The 22092-nt window shown below is 42.5% G+C and overlaps 2 protein-coding genes across 3 annotated transcripts in view; one reads left to right on the top strand and one right to left on the bottom strand.

Moving 5' to 3' along the window:
- The window catches only part of STK17A (serine/threonine kinase 17a), a 28854-nt gene extending 19690 nt beyond the window's left edge, over positions 1-9164 (top strand). Inside the window, exons 4-7 of the mRNA XM_076330768.1 lie at positions 2800-2926; positions 3673-3721; positions 3835-4014; positions 4851-9164. Coding sequence (XP_076186883.1) covers positions 2800-2926; positions 3673-3721; positions 3835-4014; positions 4851-5184 — 690 coding nt within the window. The 3' untranslated portion in view covers positions 5185-9164. The remainder of the gene's footprint in view (positions 1-2799; positions 2927-3672; positions 3722-3834; positions 4015-4850) is intronic.
- A 5610-nt stretch (positions 9165-14774) lies between these two features.
- COA1 (cytochrome c oxidase assembly factor 1) overlaps positions 14775-22092 on the bottom strand; it is a 53960-nt gene continuing 46642 nt past the window's right edge. For both annotated transcript variants that reach the window (XM_076330760.1, XM_076330761.1), the window contains 3 exons: positions 19766-19917; positions 17762-17838; positions 14775-15110 (listed from right to left, as the gene is read on the bottom strand). In XM_076330760.1, coding sequence (XP_076186875.1) covers positions 15014-15110; positions 17762-17838; positions 19766-19917 — 326 coding nt within the window. In that variant the 3' untranslated portion in view covers positions 14775-15013. The remainder of the gene's footprint in view (positions 15111-17761; positions 17839-19765; positions 19918-22092) is intronic.

Here is a 22092-nt window from a genome sequence, read left to right as displayed (position 1 = left end):
TCTTTACACACAATGTAGCTGGGGTATCCCAGCTAGTCTGTTTTTCCTGTTTCTGCCCATTATTCCTTGGATAATTCCTGTCTTTTCTTCTAGGGATCTGATTTTTTTACAGTATCATAAAGTTAGATACCTAAGTTCATTAACGTTGCAGGTTAAGGTGAGGCATCGATTAGTTTAAAAACATGACCTTTATTATGTGTCCTTAGTCGTACTCTTCTTGAAACCAACTAAAGATACAAGAAATATTAGGGCCAGAGGCTCATAGAAGCTTCTGGAATAATGGCAAATTTGCAATGTACGGATTTTGCCATTATATAGTCAGCCTACAAGATTCCAAAACCTGCTGGCAGGGTAGGGTTGAAAGGTATACTGTTTTACTAAGTACACTTATTACAAACAATTTGTGCGACTTACAGAATAAGTTTCTAGATGAGACCAGATCTTTGTATATGTTGCCTTGGTTTGGCCTTTGCACTGACGTTCATAGCATCAAGAAAGCTATGCTCTTTCATGTGACAGTAGTTTAGTCCAATTTAAGTGAAAAATGTAAGACTGGTTAATGTTTGCAGTGACAAATGATGCTTTTCACTGCTATTACTGTAATATGATGATACAGGTATAACCAACCTCTCAAATTCCTAAAGCCCAAGTTTCTGATTGCTGACAGTATGCTTGGAAAAATACAACTTTTACTTGTCTTGTTTTTATAATCTTTCCAAAGGTACCTGTTTCTGGCCTAGACTCATGTGCCCACATCATGTGGTTTCTGTGCACATGCCAATCTTGTAGTAAAGTACATCCATTCAGATTGTCCATTTAGTCAGGGATTTTTTTTCTTTTTATGTTTTTGTTCAGTGCACAACATAAGAGGATCTAAATTGGAACCTTTAAGCCTTACTGCAGTGGAGGGGGAGGTGGAAAAAAATGCAACAGTCACTAAAAGAGTAGGCATATTAAACTGGCATCACACTTTATTTCCCAAAATAAGCAATGCAAGTCCCATAAATTAAGAAATAAGGCTATAATCAAAATAGGTTCTGTAGAACCTGGATACTCTATACCTGCCTATTAACAAACTGCTTGGCGGTAAGAGTGAAAGGCCCGTTTTAGAATGGCTACCAGGAGAGCAATAATAAACTTCTGGCAACGACATTGTCTACTAAAATATTATAATACAAAGCTTAAGGGTTTCACGAAATGTTTCCATTAAAAACTTTTCCTCGTTTAAATATAGAGAACAAATGCTTTTCTCATGCTTTCTATTTGCCTCTTCAGAAAGTAACTAAATTTCCCACTGGGAAGAACATCTGAGAGGCTAATTAGGGAGGCATGGTCGTCAGCTTTTTTGGATGTTTGCTTTTCTAATACAAATACAGAATAACAAATGTGAACTATAAAGCATATGGTAATGCGCAGCTCCAAAAGCCTTTGTACAGCCACCAGATCCCAGTTTGTAAGCAAAAAAAATAAGCTGTTCTTAATGCGTAGATTTACAAACAGAAAATAGATTGACAACATCATGGAGCTAGTTTGAAATACCATGGTTTAACTTTGCAGGACTGAAAGAACTTGACTATATTTAGGTCCTGCAGCAAGGAGAACTGGCTCAAGGCTTTTAAAATGTTCTTGCCCAGTTTTATGTCTGTGTTCAAAAGCGAGGCTGTTCATGTGAAAGCATGCCTTCATGATTGACAAGGGGATGAACGAGAGAATGGCTCGGTGATTAGGGAAAAAGTATGAATGTTGGTGTTAATCCAGTTGGGATTATCAGTCAGTGGTTGCTTTGGTGTTCTTACTCTTTGCCCTCCTCCCTTTTCAACCACCCTGATGCAAGATGATCCAGGTTCTCAGTAAATAAAGGCTTCATCATTTTCATGGAACTTGGGCTCACCAGAGGCATGACTGTTGTGTCAACTGTCAGTGTTACCATTCAGAGAAGTCAATGTCATAGAAGTCAATGTGATAGAACCCAATGTGACCATTGGCCTGGGGGCAGGGAGGGTCACACCATTTTTTTTTTTTTTTTTTGGCAAGGCTATGCTTGAGTTGCAAAAAATCTAAGTCCTGTTGTCTAAAGTTAGTTTTCAGATTTTTTTTTAACTGAGCTACAATTTAAAATAGACAGTAAGGAACTTCTTAATGACCACAAAGTTGCTTTGAAGGATGACAGCCAAGATCTAGTGATGTCAGACCAAACAAGTTTATCCAAAGGTGATGCTCTTAAAAACCTGTTTTTCAGGGTGCTGTATTTTTTTTAAACTGTTCTTCAGTTAGTATTCTGTAATACAGTTGTTTGTACTTTGAACAAGATTGATGTCGGTTGCAACAGACTTTCTTTAAACAGGTGTAGTCAAAACAGTTTTATGTGTTCAGGTTATTTAAAATGATGGGGTGGTTGTGGACACCCTTCGACAGGAGTTATTTTACACCATCTATTGGAAGGAAGCAGGGAGGGAAGGGGAGTTAATAAGGTGACATGAAGGACTAAAGGTACGAATGTGAAGGTATTTATATGCTATTGTGAAATGATAGCTACTGGCATGTCTTTTGTATGTGTTCTAAGCTAATAAAGGTAGATGTTTGATTCTGTTATAAACAGAAAATCCTGCCACTCCTTTTAGCCTACATGTCTCTTCAAGTTCACCTTGGGGGGGGAACAACCCCAAATAAACGATCCTGGGTATCACTTGTTATGAAATGCATTATTGCTACTCATGATCTAAAATAATTATGCAATATTATGGTGTCATAGACATTAGATTTGGGTGATCCTGAAAGTCTCCTCCTTTTGTTTTTCAGCCCCAAAATATTCTACTAACCAGTAAGTCCCCTCTGGGAGACATTAAGATAGTAGATTTTGGCCTTTCCAGAATAATGAAGAGCAGTGAGGAACTAAGAGAAATTATGGGAACTCCAGAATACGTAGGTAAGTTGTTACTCTGAGTGATGTAGCCCTGAGGAGGGGACTATCGAGGCTTTGCGGGAGTGAAAAGAGAAACTACCTCAATTTGGTGAATGCCAGGCTGGCTGTGTAGTTACTGTGTTGAAAGATCAGGTTATTACTTGGACGCGGTATTGCTATAAAAGCTAGAACTGGTAAGCTTTGCCAGTCTAATGAGTGATAATTGTGTGCTTGTGTTGAAGATGAGTACAGACTTTAGATGATTCTTACCAGCAGTGATGACAAGTATTACTTGGATTAAAAGTTCAGAATAACATATTCAGTCTCTGAATATAATATTGTAGCTTGTGGAGGTTTGTATCCATTTCATCTTTTTAAAAGCAAATCATTCCAGGCCTTGAAAATGTACTTGAAAAATCTTCAAGTTGTATGGTATATCTTTATGGGTATGGGTTTCAGTGCTGGAACATGGAATGTTGGATATTTCTCATTTTTCCATAAGAAATTTCTATACAGCTTCCTTAATTGGGAAGGAGACTGGCCTGGCTTCTGAAGAGGACAATAAAAGGAAAACAATTGTTTTTACTTAAAACCAATGAATGATAGTAATCACTTAAATAACTTGAATAGAAATATCTCTATTTCAAAAGACTGTCATGCTTCAAATGGCTTATGTTAAATTTTACCACATGCCCGTTATTGCACTATATGACTACAATATAATGTCTGCATATGACAAAAAAATAGAACGTGTTTTTTTCCCTGAATAGCTCCTGAAATTCTGAGTTATGACCCGATCAGTACAGCAACTGACATGTGGTAAGTTGAACAAATTAATGGTCATCATAACTTATTTTACTGAAAAGGTTTTTCTTAAAAAAACAAAAAAAAACCCTAAAAAACTGCTTTTCTGTTTTTTACTTTTAATTTAGGAGCATTGGAGTACTGGCATATGTTATGCTAACAGGGATATCACCTTTCTTAGGGGATGATAAACAAGAAACATTCTTAAATATATCTCAAATGAACATAAGTTACTCTGGAGAAGACTTTGACCTCATATCAGAGTCTGCTGTGGATTTCATCAAAACTCTGCTGGTTAAGAAACCCGAGTAAGTAAAATACACAATTGTATATGCTAATATGTCTGACTGGGTTCGTTTTAAATGTAGCAAGTGCTGGCATTTTCATTTTTAAAGTATAAGGGAACTTTGATTATTCATATTTCTTTGTACTATTCTTTTCATGTATATGAAAAGAGAAGTCCTCCATTTCCCTCCAAACTTGCATATTCTGAATGTGTCCTAGTGTTAGTAATTAAAACTCAAATTCATTTCAGGAAACTGTATATGAATTGTAGCATGTGGTACAGTATACTGACTTTCTTTACAGGTACCTTGCTGATGTCTTTTAAATGAACTGTGCTTTGAGCCTTTTATTCTTGATGAGTTGGTAGAGTACCTTACTCTTTTCTGGTTCATTAGTCTGCTTTTCTCAATGGGCAGCAAATTGGAAATTCCAGGTCTCAAAATAGAAGAGGTGTTTTCTGTGGAACCTCACCAGTTCTTCATAGGGCGTGTCAACTATTGAAATTTCCTACTGCTTGTCTATGGGAATACTTTAAGAATGTAAGGACTGGATAATTTTCCTATATAAAAAAAAAAAAATCTGTATAAGCTTTGAAAGTTGGTTGGCAACATGGGAGCGTAAACTGTGATATTTAAGGACCTGTGAACTCCTTTATTTTAAATGTTAGCAGTTCATCTCCTTGGGCTGCTGTTGGTCTTTTTTGGTAAAATGTAGCTGCTATCAGCACTTTTTTTTAAGTTCTATCAGCCTGTCTTTAATACAGTGATATGCTTGGAATAATTTGTATGGATCTCTTCTGCAAGATACTGAATTTCAAATTCATTTGGACATTTGTTTTAACACTTTCCTTCCTCTGCAGGGACCGGGCAACTGCTGAAGAATGTCTTCAACATCCATGGTTAGAACAAAGCGATAATCCTGCTTGCAGGGCCTGGAATAAGAGCACAGGAGGGGAGACCAGTGATGTCACCCAGAAAGATGCAGATTCTGCCTCTGAAAAATCAGTAGATGCTGAGAAGACTGAAGAGGAAGAATCAATACTGACAGAAGAACTAATCGTAGTGGCTTCATATACACTGGGACAATGTAGGCAGTCAGAAAAAGAAAAAGTAACGGAGCAGAAAGCCATTTCCAAACGATTTAAATTTGAGGAACCATTACTGCAAGAAATACCAGGAGAATTCATTTACTGAACTGTGTGGAGCTTCATAGCTATAACTGGAAAGCAGTGTTTTCTACTAAATAAAAATATCCTAGCCAAGTGAATTTCTGATATGCAATAAATGTTCTAGATAAAAGAAAATGTTGATAAATGGCATCCAAGGAAAATGTGCCAAGTTTTTAATTTCATGGAACAGATAAACAAGTTTTCAAGTGGCTGACAGGAATTTAACAAAGATAAAAAAGCTTATTTTTGTTTGTAATTTTTATTGGTTTTTTTGTTGCTTAATGGAGTTTTTGTTAATTGTTCAGTGTTCTGGAGAAGTTGACATTGGAAGTGTTTCAGTGACAGATGTCAAGAGGAGTATTTTAGGATATGTTTTGGCGTTTAATGCAAATACATAATGCTGGGTTTTCCTCAAACACCTTTTAGCACTCCTGACTTCAGTGGAACTATCTACTGATCTAAAAATTGTATGAGAAGAGAATTTGATCAACTGGCTTGACATACAGATTTCAAAGTTGTACTGTGTATATATTTCTTTGTTTACATCAAGTCAAAGACCCAGACTCATCTGGTGTATAGCCAAACAGTGAGCTGCTCTTCTCTAGGAAGAGATGCATGTGTCCCACAGGTAAAGAAATCTGTATCGGGGAACGATTCCAGATCACAGTGGTGATACTTCTTTATTTGGGAGCACAGAAAAGTCCTGCTCCAGAGGGTGATGAATTTGCTTAAGTCAGTCACTCTTGAGAGCCAGCAGAGATCCCTCCCTTCTCCTCCTGCGTTGGGCGAGATGTGCTAATAGAATCCAGCTCAGTGTGACTGCACAGTGTTGGTGAGTGGAGAAATGAATGACGGAGGGTCTGATGTAGCTCTGCTGAAGTTATTGAAGTTCTCTCCACTGACTTCACCATGTTAGATCAGACAGTTCGTCCAACTAATGATAAATCAACCCTCAATTCCACCTCCCCCAGAACCCAGCTGGGGTTTTTCTGGGAGCATGAGGTCATTGCTGCCTTCTTTCTGTTCCTCTAACTGCTGCTTTAAGGAAGAAAGGAGCACCCTTAGGCTAAATTGCATAACCTTGTTCAATATAGCGATCAGATGAGGAAGAAGATACCGCTTCCTCTGAAACAATGAAGCACAACTTGTACCTCGTGCTTCCCACTCACTCTTCCTTAGACACTTGGAAAAACAGCATGTGTATGATGGGGCAGAGAGGGATTAGGGAGCTGTGTGGATGGGTCATAGTTCTCAGAGGGCAAAGCTGGGACCAACTGGGCATCAAAATTGACTGGTTTTTGCAATGTACAGGTCTGAGGATCTTGGACTGAGTCCTAGTTTCCTAAGAAATCTTTCATATTGATGCTGTTCCAAAGTTTAATTTTTATGTAATTGAAGTTTAGTACTATTATATTGCATACTGTTAACTATTCAACTATTTATTTGGTTTCCTTATGCTGTTCCTTTATAATAAACCCTGACAAAAGTTTTCTTGCTGTAAAACAATGAATAGAAACTCTTCAGCTAGTTTTTCCTTCTTTCCATGTTGCTACAGACTTTCCTAGTTTCAAATGTACTGAGAATGTTCTTACCCTTTTTAGTGAACAGGAGTTCAGTGCTCTGTGCTAACATTACAGTTTTTCCTTCACACAAAAGGTAAACGGCTTGTTGATAACACAAGCAGTACTGGGGTGATCTGATTAGCGTTGCTGTAAGGGAGGGGGAAAAAGCACTAGTGAAGAAAACTGAACGAAAAGCAGTGTGACACTGAGTGGGGCAATGAGCGTTCTTCCATAAGGCTTCATTGCCAGTCGTCTGGCTGCCTTCACTTGAAGCCACATCAGAAAAATTTCACCTGAATTAAACTGTTCTTTCAGGCTTCTTCCCCTATGGAATTACATACTGAGCATTGATGTAGGTAGGGCAACTTCTCACTCCTTGAAGACCTTCATATAAGAAAACATCCAATAGTACTTGAATAACTGAGTTTGGATGTGTTTTACATTGTAATGCAGAGATGCCTTTCGTACTCTGGAGAAATGAGTCATCTGCTGTTTTTTCCCCTCCTGTAGACAGCAACCTACAGACTCCTACTGAGAAGCTACCGTGCAAGACTTTCTTGGATAGCTCTGGCTGGCCATTAGTAGAAGTTAAACAAGAATCTTTGAGCCAACAGAGTAACTGTGTTATCTGGGCATTTCTGGGGGTGTACAGTAGCTGCACTACTGGATGTTTGCTGACCCTACCTGCAATGCTGATCTGTTTCAGAGTTTTTAAGCACAACAGTACTTCTCATGGGCATCTTTCTTTGACTGTTCAGTCATTTGCCCGAGACAATTTGCTTGGGGGAGGGACGTTAACTTATGAAATTCATTTCTGCAAATTAAAACTTCTCCCAGCTTCTGTCACTGCCATTTTAACTTTTTTCACATCCACACTTCCTTGCTTTTGCGAAGTTGAGCAAAGCACTGAGGTTGAAGCATGTTCAAATCCTACCCTTACAAAACAAATTTATGTTGCTGTATCTGCATATCTAAATGTAATAGCTTATGGTTGCCCAGAGCAAATCATTTGAGGGACCTATAAGCTGTTTCAATTCCTATTTGTAACCACAGATCATGTCTCAGATGGGAGTTGGTACTAAAGAAAGAGTAGATGCTGAGCAGCATACGTTTTGTCCTGTATTTACTGTTTTTAATGTATGACAATGAAGCTTAACGTGTATAAATGAACTATGTACTTATTACAAGGCCAGTTTCTCTTGAATTGGCTGCTTTGAGACTTCAAGTGGGCTGCATTTCTGTTTAACTTTTTGTGCCTTAAGGTGGTTTTGTACAGTGTTTTTTAACATCATTAAGAATTTGTATAAAGTTGTGAAAGTTTAATAGTATAAGTTATAAACAAGGCATCTTGGATTGGCCCTATAATAGGAAAAATTTTCTATAACATTTAACTGCAGGACTATCAGCCAGTCCCACACACTTGAAGCTACTTCTGTTCCACTGTGGGTGTGGGTGAAGCTGTAGAATGAGGTATTCCTACCCTATGCTGTAGAAAGGGGCTATCGAGGTTAATGTTTCTGAGAGGCTTAGTTACTAGTGAAGTAACACATTTAGACTGGGAACAAATCGCTAGCTTGTGAAGAAGAGCTGGTTTTCTGCAGCTCCATGAATACGGAGGACTGCATGTACACACGCAGTTCATCCGAAAAAAAAAAGCTGCTTATGCCTTAAAGTGTTTGTGGGGAGGGGGGTGGTTGCGGAGAAGGAATCGGCTCCTTGGACCCTGTGGGCAATGCTATCCAGACTGGGCACCGGCTGGCTGCCTTCGTAACGCTGGGAGCATGGCTGCTGTTTGCTTAAACGCAGGAAGCTGAAAGGAATGGAAGTGCAGGTGTTCTTAGAAATTGCTGGAGAACGGTTATTTCTATGGTTCTGATGCAAGAGACATGAACTATGTCTATAGACGGGGTAGGCCCAGGCCTATGCCTCCGTTGCAGTTGTTGGAATAAACAGCAAACATCTAGTTGAAAGCAAAGCCTCGTCTCCTCTTGTTGCTACGTTCACCTCTTTAAGCAAGAGGCTATAGATTTTATAGTCATTAAACTAAATGTTCTATAAAATAATCTTTTTTTTTTTTTGTCCAAAGCTGAATTTGCATTGTGATTTGTCTCATTTCTTACACCTTTCGTTTGAGGGTCCCTAAATACAAAAGGGTGAATTCCAGCTTGCGATCCACCAGGTGAATCTTGAGAGCAGTTAGGTAGGAAACGCAAATAAAAATTAACTGCCCGTTCTCTGCTGGTGGTGCTGGCAGGGGACAGGGAGGAAGGTGGGCCTTGCACCAAGCTATTCCATGGCTTAAGATCTCTCTTGAATATTCCAGGTGCTGTTCCTGGAAGACAAGTTCAACATTTTAAAGAAATAGTGCCAGTTCATTGTACTTCTGATAAGGTGTTTACTGTTTCAGGAACTTTACAATAAATGAAATTTTGTTTTCTGAACAGCTGATGGCTCTTTTGTTCTTCACACATTGGGAAACACTTCAAAACATAATAACTTTTTTAAAAAAAGAAACCATAATCTTTCTTCAAGACAGCATTACTGATTTGAAACAGAATTCCAAAATTTACGCTAGTTTGTGTGGTGCAGGATGACTGCATGAGGACTGGAATCAATAGTAAAGCTCAAGTACAGTGCGGCATCGCAAACTACTGCAACTTGAACTCTTCTGTGGTTGGTGACTGTACACCTTCACGCTTGGCTTTGAATACCAGCTAGAAATATATTGCTGGAACTAGGCTGTAATATGCTAGATGGAGTCTCCTGTTCAAATGCCCTTGCTTTTCTCCAAGGACTTCTGTAAAGTTATTTTTCTCAACACCCATATAGCAGGATTACTGATATTTTAGTTTTCCGAATTACACATTTGTTCAATTGGTACAGCAAATATAAAATGCGCCAATAATCTTTTCCACTCTAAAGCAATATGCTTGCACTGTAGAGATCTTCACAATACAGCATTTACAGATGTTGAATTAAGCTGTCATTGCCATTAATAGTCACATTATCCATGTAAATCTTCCTGGGTTTTTTCTTGGTGTATACTAAACCTAGAAATATATTGCAAATAAACTTAGGACTGTTGTTATAGATGTCTGACAGGTGGGAAATGACCTGCCTGAAGATGTGGGGTTGGAAAGAGATGGTATTTAAATGCCAATGAATGGTGTGCAATGTAGAACAGCTGTGTATCCAGGACAGGGTGGAGCAGATGCAAATCAGCATTAATCCAGGTTTAACAAATCATGCTGAAATGTGTGCTCTGAAGCAGTGAAACTTTAACATCCCCTCCAAGGTGCACTGTGTCCAGAACTGTGTTATTTGCCTGATGTTACTTCCTGTGGGGAAAGTCAGAACATCGACTAGATGCTGGGTGAGAAAAGTATTTCCTCTTCTGTGCAAAGCTGTTTTTTTCTTCCAATACTGCTTAATTTCATTAATTGTTCCTGTTCTAAGACAGCTGACAACTGTATAGCTCTGTAAAAGTAAAATATTTTGGTTCCGTAAAAATACAACCTGAAAGCTTTATAAAACAGAAAAAAAATTAAGTCCACATGGGTGTGATAAAAATCTCTCTTAATTAAGAAAAGGTTAGGATTTGTCAAAGTGAAGCAGAGTGTTAGGACCATGACAGTTACTGCGAAATTAGGAGAGGAAAGGGAACTTAACTAATTGAAGGGATTATCTTTTTTCCTGTAAACACAGAGAACTTAATTGCATTGAGTCTTTGCTTGCTCGTGCAATCAGAATCACAGCTAAGCTGGTGATGCGTTGAAATCGGTGTACCCCATGTCTTCAATTAATTTGTAATCCCAGTGTACAGACTGAATTACGGAGGTGCCTTTTAACTAATCCCTACAGGAAAATCTCCTGAGCTGTTGGGGTATCACCTTACCGACCGCCACCTTCCAGTAGCACCCCGTGAGATCCAGCTGGATGGAAGTTTTTGTCATGGGCCTTACCAAGCAAAGAGAGGCAAAGGCCGTCTCTCAGAAGTTATTGAATAAAGGTGCTTGCTTCTAAATCTTCTAGGAAAGCCAATTGACAGAAACTGCATTAGATTGGTCAAGAAATGACGCGAGTCTAGTATTTTTATATACTTGGTGCTACATAAAATGAACCAAAGGTGTTTAGCCAGGTGTCATGTGTCCTCCAAAGTAACACCAAGAATGTGACAGGTCTCCATCGCTGCTGGTGTCACAGGACTGCCTGGGTCATGCTGCAGGGAACTTTGTAGCAAATTTTGCCGAAAACATGCGGAAAAACTATTTGGCTTTGACAAGCAGACAAGATGCAGGCAAATGGCAGGAAAGAACTGGATGCATCCTCATTTCTAAATGGGAGGTGAATCCCAATGACTAACGTTCCCCGTGCAATGCAAGCCATCTGCCCAAGCTAGGAAGTGAACTGACAGGCCCGTAAGTTGGACGAAACCGTATTACTGCCTGCAGAAACATACTCAAAAGGGACCGCATCAGCCCGCTTAGCCTTTATGAAGCTAGTGCTTTTAAAACACCTGGTTTTATATAGCCCCTGTGTGCTACTCAGGGCTAACTCAAATAGGTGCAAGTGTTGTAACAGTCTGCTAAGCAGCATTTGTTGTTCTTCAGTTGTAAATTAAGTTCTTGCCCTGAACAGCCTGCTGCCTTGATAGTTTCCTTGAGGCTGATGACTGCCTGGCAGAAGCTGTTAAAATCAAGCTAGAGAGTAAGAAACAAACATGCAATCCAGCAAAGGTAACGAAGATGATGGTTGGTTTAACCACACCAACAACTGGAAAAGGAACTATGCAAATTTTCAAGCCAATTTAAAAGAAATTATTTAACATATTGAAAATTATTAAGGTGATTAAAGGATCGCAGCACCTGTCAACAAGGCTGAGAGACCTGGGACTGTCAGCCTGGAGAAAAGAAGGCTTGGGAGGGACCTTATCAGTGTGTATAAATACCTGTGGGGGAAGAGTAAAGAGGGTGGAGCCAGGTTCTTCTCAGTGGTGCCCAGTGGCAGGACAAGAGGCAATGGGCACACACTGAAACACAGGAAATTTCTGAAACACAGAAAAAGCTTTTTTTACTCTGAGAATGGTTGAACACCTGTACAGCGTGGCCAGAGGTTGTGGAGTCTCCATCCTTGGTGATCTTCAAAACCTTCCTGGATGCAGTCCCAGGCAATCCGCTCTAGTTGACCCTGTTGTGAGTGAGGCAGTTGGACTAGACGGTCTCCAGAGGCTCCTCCTGACCTTAACCATTCCGTGATTAGAAAAGAATGGCTTCCTAAAGGAGTTTAACTGGGTTTTTTAGGGTCTTTTATCAAAAGATGAATATTTCCTCAATAAAAATGAAATTATTGTCCAGACTGGTATTTAGTGACATGCAACACAATATAATTACAATTAATTAGTGCTTCAATGATCTAATGAAGTTAAATGCAACCTAATCTGCTCCAGCATACCTTAGTGGAAAAGACTGCAAGGGGAAGAGGGGTGCCCTCTTGACATTATTTGGGCTTTCAGCAGCTGCTGGTGGTTTTGAAACCTTTGCATTCTCCGTTTTCCTGGCATGCTCCAGCTCTCTTGGCTGCACCTGTGTCCTCTCCAAAAGCAGCTGCTGTGGCCTGTGGTCTATTTAATGGGAGCCACATGGCCAAAGTAGCTCAGCACTGAATGCACCAGCTTGCTGCTTTTTTCTCTCTTTGAATATGTGCATCTTATAAGAGCTCAAACACAGAGAAGTGGCTTCTGAGGCTCTTCAAGGTCAAGAGGTAAGAAATTCTGTGTTTACTGACTATTAAGTAGTAAAACAAAAGTAGGGATTTGAACGTGACTTTTCTCTTGTCCTACTCCAGTGATCTGCTGGCTTCCAGCTCCATCCATTGCTTTCTTCCTTCTCCAGGTTTAAAGATTTGACTTAAAGAAACGTTAGTATGATATGCTGATACTGCCCGTTCTCACAGCTTTGATGAACCTATGGGTTGGTTAGGATGATCAGGCATGCCTGAAGTTAAAGGGATGCTCTGCTAGGTCTCTAGGGGGAAAGTGAGAGACGGAACCTCTTTGCAAGCTCTGCTTCCCCCAGGCAAGGTAATAAAATCTCCCGTGTTACTGGTAAGGTTTGTGTGGGGGTATCTCCCTCAGGCTTTGGATAACCAGGGTTAGAGCCAAGCCAAGTGGTGGTATTGTGGTGCAGCAATCTGTGAAGCCGGACCAGGGATATTGTGCATGCCGACTCAAAAGACAGGAGGGTGGTGAGCGAGCGTTGTGTTGCAGGCTGGGATGGCTGTGGTCAGGTTTCCTGGACACTTGTATGCCTTGCAGCCACTGCAGGTCCCAGGCTTACTAAAGCGCACAGCAGTGACAAAAGGCAGGTGTACGGCAGTGTGTGCTAGATACTCCTAGCACAGACATAGGGAGGGACTGAATGGGCTGGGGTTGCTCACCACAGCCACAGCTTCTTTGGAGATTGGTAATGAGTCAAACCTGCAGCCAGGGAAGTGATAACTGATGGATGTGAAGTGGTTGATTTGGCTTTTCCTTGTCAACTGTTTGATTCCCCACCAAGCTTCTTCAGTGACCAAAAGCCAGAGTTGTCCAAGCTCTGAGACACCGGGTGGCCAGATCTGCATGGTGGAGATCCAGGTGGTGGTTTTCTTGCTAGGTGGGCTGCAGTAGTGCAAGGCTAATGTTTTTAAAATCACACAGTTTGTATGCTGTTTTGTGAAAACGGATAGCAATTATTTCAATCTTAAAGCTGGGACACACTGTCTCTCTCTGATTTATCCTAATCCTTCCCCTGGCATGGTGGGCATTCATAGGGGTTGGATGAGGTCTCACAGGTGCTGTTCATCCTGGCAGCTCTTCATGAATCCCAAACTAAAGCTCATGTGTGTTGTTTCCTTCTAAAATAGTTTGTCACAGATGCTTTTGCTGTGGTCCTTTAGTATCTCCTTCCATTTGCTTTGGCATTTGCTCTTCAGACTTGTTCAAAAGCCACCTCGCCCAGTTTGCTGGGTCATTGTTGAGCAGGAAAATGCTCGCTGGTTTTTAATGATTCTTTGCTCCAGCTCTCCCTTCTCTATCTAATAATCATTACTCTTGAAAAGCTTTGCATTGCCTGTGCCTTTGGTGGATTTCTAGGATTCAAATATGGATTTGAGAGCGGAGGGGGGGAAGGGAATTGAGTGATGTAAGCTCTGGGCTTTCACTAGCTGCATCTTGATTAACCTGCTCTGTTACAATAAATCCAAGATACTCCTTCTTCTGGACGTTCTTAGTGGCTTGCATATTACTTCAAGGCATGAAGAAAGGACAGTTACTTGTGTCTCTTCACCATCCCATACTGTGCCTTAGGCTTTGCAGTTTGTTAGAATGTGCAGTTTTGGGGTGTGTGTGTGTGAATTGGGGTTTTTTTGCTTATTCCTCAACTTGCTTCTGGTGACGGGCAATTCTCTACCTCTGTTGGTTGAGCTGCCGCATTGACAGAATCTGGGCACAATCAAAATTTCTTGTTGTAGTCTGACTGAACTGTGGCAGTGTTTTACCTGTTCTGCACCTCCTGAGTGTTTTCTTCCCTAAGCAGAAGTGGGAGAGTGAAGGTGCTCTCCCAAACTTGTGTCAGGCAGTGCTCGTGTGAAACTGTGGCTTCTTCTGTTTTATCGACCTTCAGCACGAGCAGTGCGAGTAGGAAGCCTCTTCCTGGAATTCATAAGGTACGATGAGTGGCCTCTGCTATCTCATGAGCTTTTTAATGATAACTGTGAGGGTGCAAATCTACCTGATAAGTGACTTATTCGTTAGCAGTGGAGAGGGCTGCTGCTGAGCTTCACCTTTGCTGCTTCGTCCCTCCTGCTTTAGGTAACGCCTTGTTGAGAAATGGAGGAAAACCAAAGCAGCAAGGGAATCGCATTGAGAAGCTGACTTAGTCTTCTAGCCATGATGGAGCAGCCCAACTGTCCTGACTTTGATCTGCAATTGTAGAAAAGCTCAGTTTCCTGGCAGTTTTTTTATCTATTTCAAATTCATAATACCAACACACACAGGGCATAACACGACTTCTCTGAAACAGCAAGTCTTTTGCAAGATATTTATTTTAGGCTTCTGCTGAACACATGAATAAACCAGCAAAAGAAAGAAATTACAATTATGACAATGATGAGGTCAATCTTAGAAAGGAAATTGTCTTGAGAGCAGCCACTTAAGTGAAATTCACTTGTGTACATTCACATACACAGCGGGATGCAATCGATTAATGGCTCCTTCGGCTTGATGGGAGGTGGAGAAGCAGCTGCCTTTGATTTTTAGCCTTCTTGCACACTGATGCTTTCCACCGGGGAGTGGTAAACTGGAATATTCTGACCATCCCGCAGTTTCAAGGTGACATCCTGAAGGCACCAGCTGACACAAACCAAAAGAGATTTTTAACTTGTTTCAATCACTTCTAATATTGTAGTAAAGTTGGTGTAGAAACAGCTGGCATGGAGAAACAAATCATTCCACGTGTTCATTGCTCTTAAAAATTCTCTCAAGTGTTTTAAAACTTGGTTTGCGATTGCCAGCTTCTGAAAGCTGTTTTCCCTAATAGCACAGCCCAGATTTAAAGGTCTGGGATGTGTGTTCCTGTTTGTTGCAACCCGAATAAAATCCTGCCAGCTATTTTTAGGCAGGACATTCTTCCCCCCGCCGCAACCCGGTGCCTTTCTTCCTCTCCATCCTGCGGGTGCATTCCTTACTCCGCTCCTCTCCAGCCTTGGAGCCAGACCATGTTGCTAAGGAATTATCCTGGCTTGGAGGAGTTTGAACACTGTGTGATCGCTCAATGTGACTGCTGAAACCCTGACGGGGTATGAAGATGGTTACTCAAAGGAGAGGGGAAACTGCGTTTGTTGGATGCTGAGGGGGAGCCTTTTCCTTCCTCTAAGCTCTGCTCCAAACCCACTTCTGTGAGACTGCTCATGCTGCTTTTCCAGCTGGGAAGGACTATTATTTCGGGGTACTAAGATAGGATTTTTTTCAAAAGCTCCTGGCACTCGCCCAGCTCTGCTTTAGCTGGAGTCAGTGCTGAGTACATACAATTAGGTAATTAGGCTGCTGCACCTCTGTGCAATGGGTCTGCAGCAGGGCTCTTCCCTCACCAGCCCTCCGCCTCTATCCGACCCGGGACAAGCAACTACCTCATTTAAAACAGGGCTTGAAGGAGCAACTGGTTGCTCCCCTCAGCATGGCCTGGGGTCTCAGCCCTTCCCTCTGCTCCCTTCAGGGCAGGCAAGCATCGCTTTACAGGACTGGTGCCTTGGCCGCCCTCGCCTCTGGGCACCCTCCCCATCCCTGCGCTGCCTGCACCTGAGCGAACGCTCCCTTCCAGGTCCAAACCAGCTCACACACTCCCAATCTCCCTTCTTTTCAGTTGCCCTCTTTTTTTAATAACCACATAAATAAATAGCCCCTGATGGACAGACTGCTCCTTCAGAGTCTGAAGCATTTCAGTGGCTTGGGAGCCTCAACTACTTTTGCAGAGAGAGCTCACCTCCCAGTGCTGTTTTAGTGTGTCTGTATCGGTCTGGTTGCCTCCCACATCTTCACTGCAAGAACCCACGTGCACGCTCTGCAGAGCCCCACCAGGATGGCCCGCTTACACGTTTGTTATTTCTCTCAGGGATTTCGGGAGCTCCTCTTTGTGGAGCAGATGGCAACAAGCCATTTTACTCTTAGTTCCTCAGCTGGGTGCAAGGACACCGAGTCCTGCCTAGCCCCAAGTGGAGCTGTGTGCAGGACCCCACATGTAAGCCAAGACGGTTGAGTCTGACAGATCTGTCTGCCACAAACCCTTTTACAGAAGATGCTTTTTTTCCGCCCCCCCTCTTAAGCTTGCAGATGAAAATGCATGGAGGGCTCATTTTAAAATAAAACTCTGAGATGTATGCACTTCAATTACTCCCGTAGTTTAACATCTTGCAATTTCAGTTATCCTCACATAACTCAGTGAAACAGGAGGGAACTGTTATTTCCCTCCATCTGTGAGGAGGGGATGAGGAGGAGTGAGGAGATTAGAGCCCAGGTGCCCAGGGAAGTGTAGATGTGCAAGAAAGGTGGCTGGGGACCTCTGAAGGTATCTCTGGTCACTAGGGAGGAGGCCAGGTCTGGCCCTGAGCCTCTCAAGTCCCAGTCTAGTGCCTTCCTCCCATCACCTTACTTCCCATAGCTATTCAGGAGAGAAATACAGTAAGTTGTGCTCATCTAACTATGAAAAGAAAACATTACCATGTGGCTGGTGGCAGCTGAGCAAAAACGTAGCCTTGGGTTTCTAAATAGAGCTAACAGAAGTGCCTAACAAACTCTGAGAGCAAGTACATGTGAGGAGGTTTGCATCTAATGAAATTTCCTCTTTTGCAATGGAAGACGGACTTCGAATTCATGTAGTAATTCTTTGCTCAGCTCTAGGAATCAGTTTACCCTTGACAAGAGAGGCTTTCAGGCTTCAGTATTACAAAAATGTAAAGTCACTACTATATGATGTGGAGTCAGAGCATCCTTCTACTGTAATATATCTGTCTAGCACTTTTTTAACTATAAAGACGTGTTTATTAGATAGCTTGAAAAAAATCCTGCATGATTTTTAGCTCACCTTGATAGGCTCTGATGTGATGTGTAAGATAATTCCCCTATTGCAATACGTGATGCTAGACTACAGTTAGGACTGCTATTCAACGGCCTTGCACCTTCTTGGGGAGGAGGGGTGGGAGGGGACAATACGTTATCTTGGTTCACAGTATTTGTGTATATACTGAGCTTTAGTTTGTAGAACACATTTCACACGAATGGCTCATGTTGTTCTGTTTGTATTTGTAGGGATGAATTCAGTATTTCTCAACTAATTTACATTCTTGTCGTAATGACGGTAATAACCTTTCCAAGACCTTCAGACATGAATTTCCTCTTCCTTTGTGTGCGTGATCTCAGCAACACGGATGACTAAAGCAAATATCCTGCTCTGCTCTCTTCTCCTACCACGTCTCTCCCTGTGCCTATGTGTTTCTTCCAGTACGCACCATTGACGAGAGTGGTCCATCTCTGAGTTAATATAGAGGTACCCCGCGGATTTTGTTCCAGATACCGGTAACTTTATCTGCAGATGTAAAAGTATGTTAAAGATTCAGTGAAGCATGTAACTGAAATGGGCCTTCAGTCCTTCTATAGTCAAAGGTGCAACCCCTCCCTTTTAACGTAAACCCTAATTTTATTTTTTTTAACGTATTTCAGAGTTTCACTAAGCTTTTCAAATGGCTAACGTGTGCATGGCTATACAAGTATGCCTGTTCTGCCATACATTAATCTCTCTCTGCTGAAAGAATGTACTGTGTTACAGCTGCAACCCCCAGGGAAAACCACTCACTCTCTGAAATATTTATGAGCAAACACCTTTCCTTACCAGAACGCATGGTGATCCAGAGGTGACCTGCACTGTACTAGCTTCCCATAACCATAACAAGCCTGTAGGTTGAGATACTCTACAGATCAGTCCATTAACATGCATCATGGCAGTGAGATGTTCAATGATTTTTCTCAGTGTCACAAATTCTACCACTCAGTTGTTTAACAAACAAAGCTAGGAGCTGCAGCACCAACCACAGCTAATTGCACTTGGTCTAATGTTTGTATAAAAGAAATGTTTCAAGTGTAGAGTTTACTGGTGGTACTGCAATCACAAAGGGAAAATGCCAGGGGTTCTCCAACCAGCCCAGTAGGCAGCAGCTGGGGATGTTAGTAGTATGGATGGAGTCAGTAAATTGATCTATGATGTATAATCATTAATGATGATTAACTAGTTTATTTCACGAGAACATGAATGCTCATAAGCATGAAAAAGCGGAGAAGAAAGTTGGTGGTTTGTGTCCTGGGTGAGGTCAGCAAAAGGCAGGGTTTGACTTCACCCTGAGTCACCTGAGCAACCAGCATTCTTAAAAGGTGATGCAGGAAAACATCAGTGGGACAGGTTCTCTTCTTTTCAATCAGCATAAGAGGTTGTGCTTTTTTCCCACATTTTTGGTCTTAGATATGTTGCCTTGTAGAATCTCTAAAACCTGGGAAATTGGGAAACGTTTTGGCCCAGGGTATCACGTGGGTGAAGCCTGGCTGGAGCGAGATGGAAAGTGGAAATTTTATGAGTTGGTTAAAGGTTGATTTTTCTTGCCCTGACAGCTCCCCTCCTTCACTGCAGCATCTGCCCCATTCCTTACTGCCCTTGTTTGGTCCCCAGGACTCAAAACTAGTCACCAGGAGGAACAAAATGATTCAAATGTGACGAGATCCCTCAGTGAGTTGCCCGGAGAGGTCACTAGGGACATTTTGCGTCACCAGCAAAACCAGGGAAGAGCAGCCTGGATTAAGGGGTAAAAACACTGATGGAAAGCCCTCTTCAGGCAGCAACCCAGAGTGGAAGCGGACTTGTGTTTGCAAGGTTTGCCTCGCCCCAACCCTGGGCTGACGCAAGGCAGCCTTGTGCAATACTTCAGCACCCAGCGCAGCATTCTCCAGTCACTGCGTAACCCCAGCACTCAGCCCCGTGCCAGGCAGCTGTCCTGACATACAGGTGCTTTTAAAAACCACACCATTTGTGCTGTACCACAGTGTAGCTGGTGAGTAGCTATGAATCTCTGTTCTGAATAAAGCTTTAAAAACTAGAGTGTGATGTATCTGGGGAGAAGAGGGATGCAGCTGCTATTTTAAAGATGGATCTTGATACGTTTCTGAAAATGATTTTGTGGCTTACAGTAGCAGGAGGGGGATCGACTGACTTGGGAGATCCCTTTGCATTCTGTGATGTGCCCGTATAGCACAACATGAAGATGCCGCTCTTGGTGTTTCTAGTCCCTCGCATTAGAGCACAGATTTATGCTCTGGAAATCCATTCCTCTTCCAAATCAACTGGCATCCCACCCTACTGCCTTCCAGTGCCCCCAGGTCACTCGTGACCTGCTGAAAATCCCCTAGCTGATCTCTTGTCACCCGGCGCCTTGGGAAGCCACCCTGTGACACCACCTCCCCAGTGTTACCTGTGCTCTTTCTGTGTCCACGTGGTTACTCCCATCCGTCAGTCGGATGTTGTGAACCTTAAGAGGGGGGGCACCCAGGGCTTCCAGGGCACTGGGATTGTTCTTCAATTGCTCCAAAGCCTGCTGATAATACTGGGTCCTGGCAAAACTCTCTAGGTGAGAGAAACAGGGTAGTGAGGAGACTGTCCACTTAAAATCAAAACTTAAGTTAAAAAAAAAAAAAAGACATTTCCTCCAGACTCCACACCCTCCCTGAAAAACACTCTGAAACTATTAATTAGGAGAAATCTGGCTAAAGGAGGAAACACACCCTTACATCAGAGCAGCAGTGCTGAGCTGTAATGTTACTCAGCTCACATAAGTGAAGAGGGCTCTGAAAATAGCCTGTTCTATACTGATACACAGTTCCGCTTATGGCTGTGTCTCCCTGCTTTTCATACGTTTGTACGTCATCTAAAAGGACCAAAAAAAAAACGGGGGGGAAAAAAGCATAAGGATGAACATCTGAAAATGTTCTGAATGTAATTATTTTTTTATAGGAGGTACAGAAAATACTTTAACAATGGAGAATATTTCGCAGACATTGGTGTGAGACAGGAACAGCTGCTGCTGTGAAACTCTTGCTGTGGTCTTGATACAGCTTTTCAAGTGGCAGCCACGAAGCTGCAACTCTACTGATGGATGCATTAAAAGGGAGGCACAAAGAAGCACCATTAGAGTTAATGGTCAAGCAGCAACAATAGCACAGTAGACTGGATGCTGCAGTGTTGGCATATGGAGGGCAATTGTAGTAAATTGCTATTTTTCAATGTCTGGTTACTATATATAGCTGGGAAATGCTGTCCATTGGTGACCACTGTGCAATGCAGAGCTGTGAGGCTGGAAATGTGCCGACTCTCCTTATGGAGGCAGAGACTTGCTTATAAACAGTTTTGAGGCTTGCCTGCTGAGATTTCTAGATGTGCTTCACGCCAGCCTAACTTCACTCTCTTGACATCAAGAAGGGCAGAGTTAAGCTAAGAGTGTGCATATGTGAAAATCCTACTCTGGCAACTATGCTCTTGCCTTCCAAAGAGTTTAAAACAAGGTGTAAGGTTTGTTTCCTGGTCTCTTGCCTATCGGTATTGCTCTTGGAGCGTGAGGCAGAAGGATGCTGCCCCCTCTCCCTAATTAGAGGCATCTCCTGTGAGCAGGTAGCATCCAGTTGGCATAGAAACAGCTTTGCTAGGCTGCAGGCTGCGCTGGTCCTCCCTGGCCCCCTGGGCCATCCTAAGGAGCCCCAGCAAAAGGGGTTGCAGCATGCCAGCCCTTTAGTGCCTACGGATCATGGCAAGCAGCCACCCAGACCCCATTAAAAGTAGGTTGTGTTCATCCTGCAGGTTGGAGGGGAAACGGGTTCGAGTTTCCTGGTGCTCCTTCTCAGCTGTTCCTTGTTAGCATCCCGTGTATTGGACATAAAATGCCCGACTAATCCGTTTGTCCGCATGTTTCATCTCTCAGTAGGAGAGCTGACAGGGTGCTGGGGTTGGCTGGGGAGACTGCTCCTGTGAGGAGGGTGTGGAGGTGAAGAGAGTGAGTAGAAATAGGATTACCTGAGTGTGTGTACAAGCTTTCACAGAGACCACGTGCATGCAAACTTCCCTTCAGCCTGAAGGGGAGGGAAGCACCCCTTCTCCCCCTGCTCCCACCACTACGGAAGCCACTTGTTCCTCACAGGTCCCAGTATGGGCCAGTTCTGTGCACTGGGATAGCAGAAGGAACTAGGATAACCCTGGGTGTGGGCCAAGGAAGGAAGGCTCCCAGTGTGGCTCCGCTGCCTGTTGGAGGCTACAGAAAGACACACTCTGCAGCAGAAAGTGTCCTTTCAACAGCCCAGCTGGCTTGTCACAGCTGCTCGGTGGCCACCAATGTTGCAACAGAGCAAGAAGTAGCCATTGCGTTGTGCCACTTGATTGCACAGCTAAGTGATGTGGGGAATGAGCCCTTTGACTTTCTGTACAGCACAGGGGGTGACTTCCCCCCCCCCCCCCCCCCCCCCCGAGATTTCTAGATAACAATGCTGAAGCTGAAAATTAAAAAATGCTGATGTCCTTGTTAAAGCCAGACTCAATATTTTAAAGCGTAAGAGGATCATATATCTGTCATGTACTCCAGAGCTCGAGGGCGTGAGCTGCCTAAAATTAAAGCTTGCTTTCCAGCCTTGTCTGATTTGTTAAAATGAAGGGGAGGTTTCAGAGCTTATCTGAGGGCTTGAGGAACAGGCTTGGCTACACTTTTCTGGCAGCATCCTCTGATATAAGGGTAGGTGAAAAGCAGTATCATTTGAT

The sequence above is a fragment of the Aptenodytes patagonicus genome, chromosome 2 (genome assembly GCF_965638725.1).
Source record: "Aptenodytes patagonicus chromosome 2, bAptPat1.pri.cur, whole genome shotgun sequence".
NCBI lineage: Eukaryota > Metazoa > Chordata > Aves > Sphenisciformes > Spheniscidae > Aptenodytes > Aptenodytes patagonicus.
The sequence above is the reverse complement of the archived record's forward strand: the minus strand, read 5'-3'. Positions and strand labels throughout refer to the sequence as shown.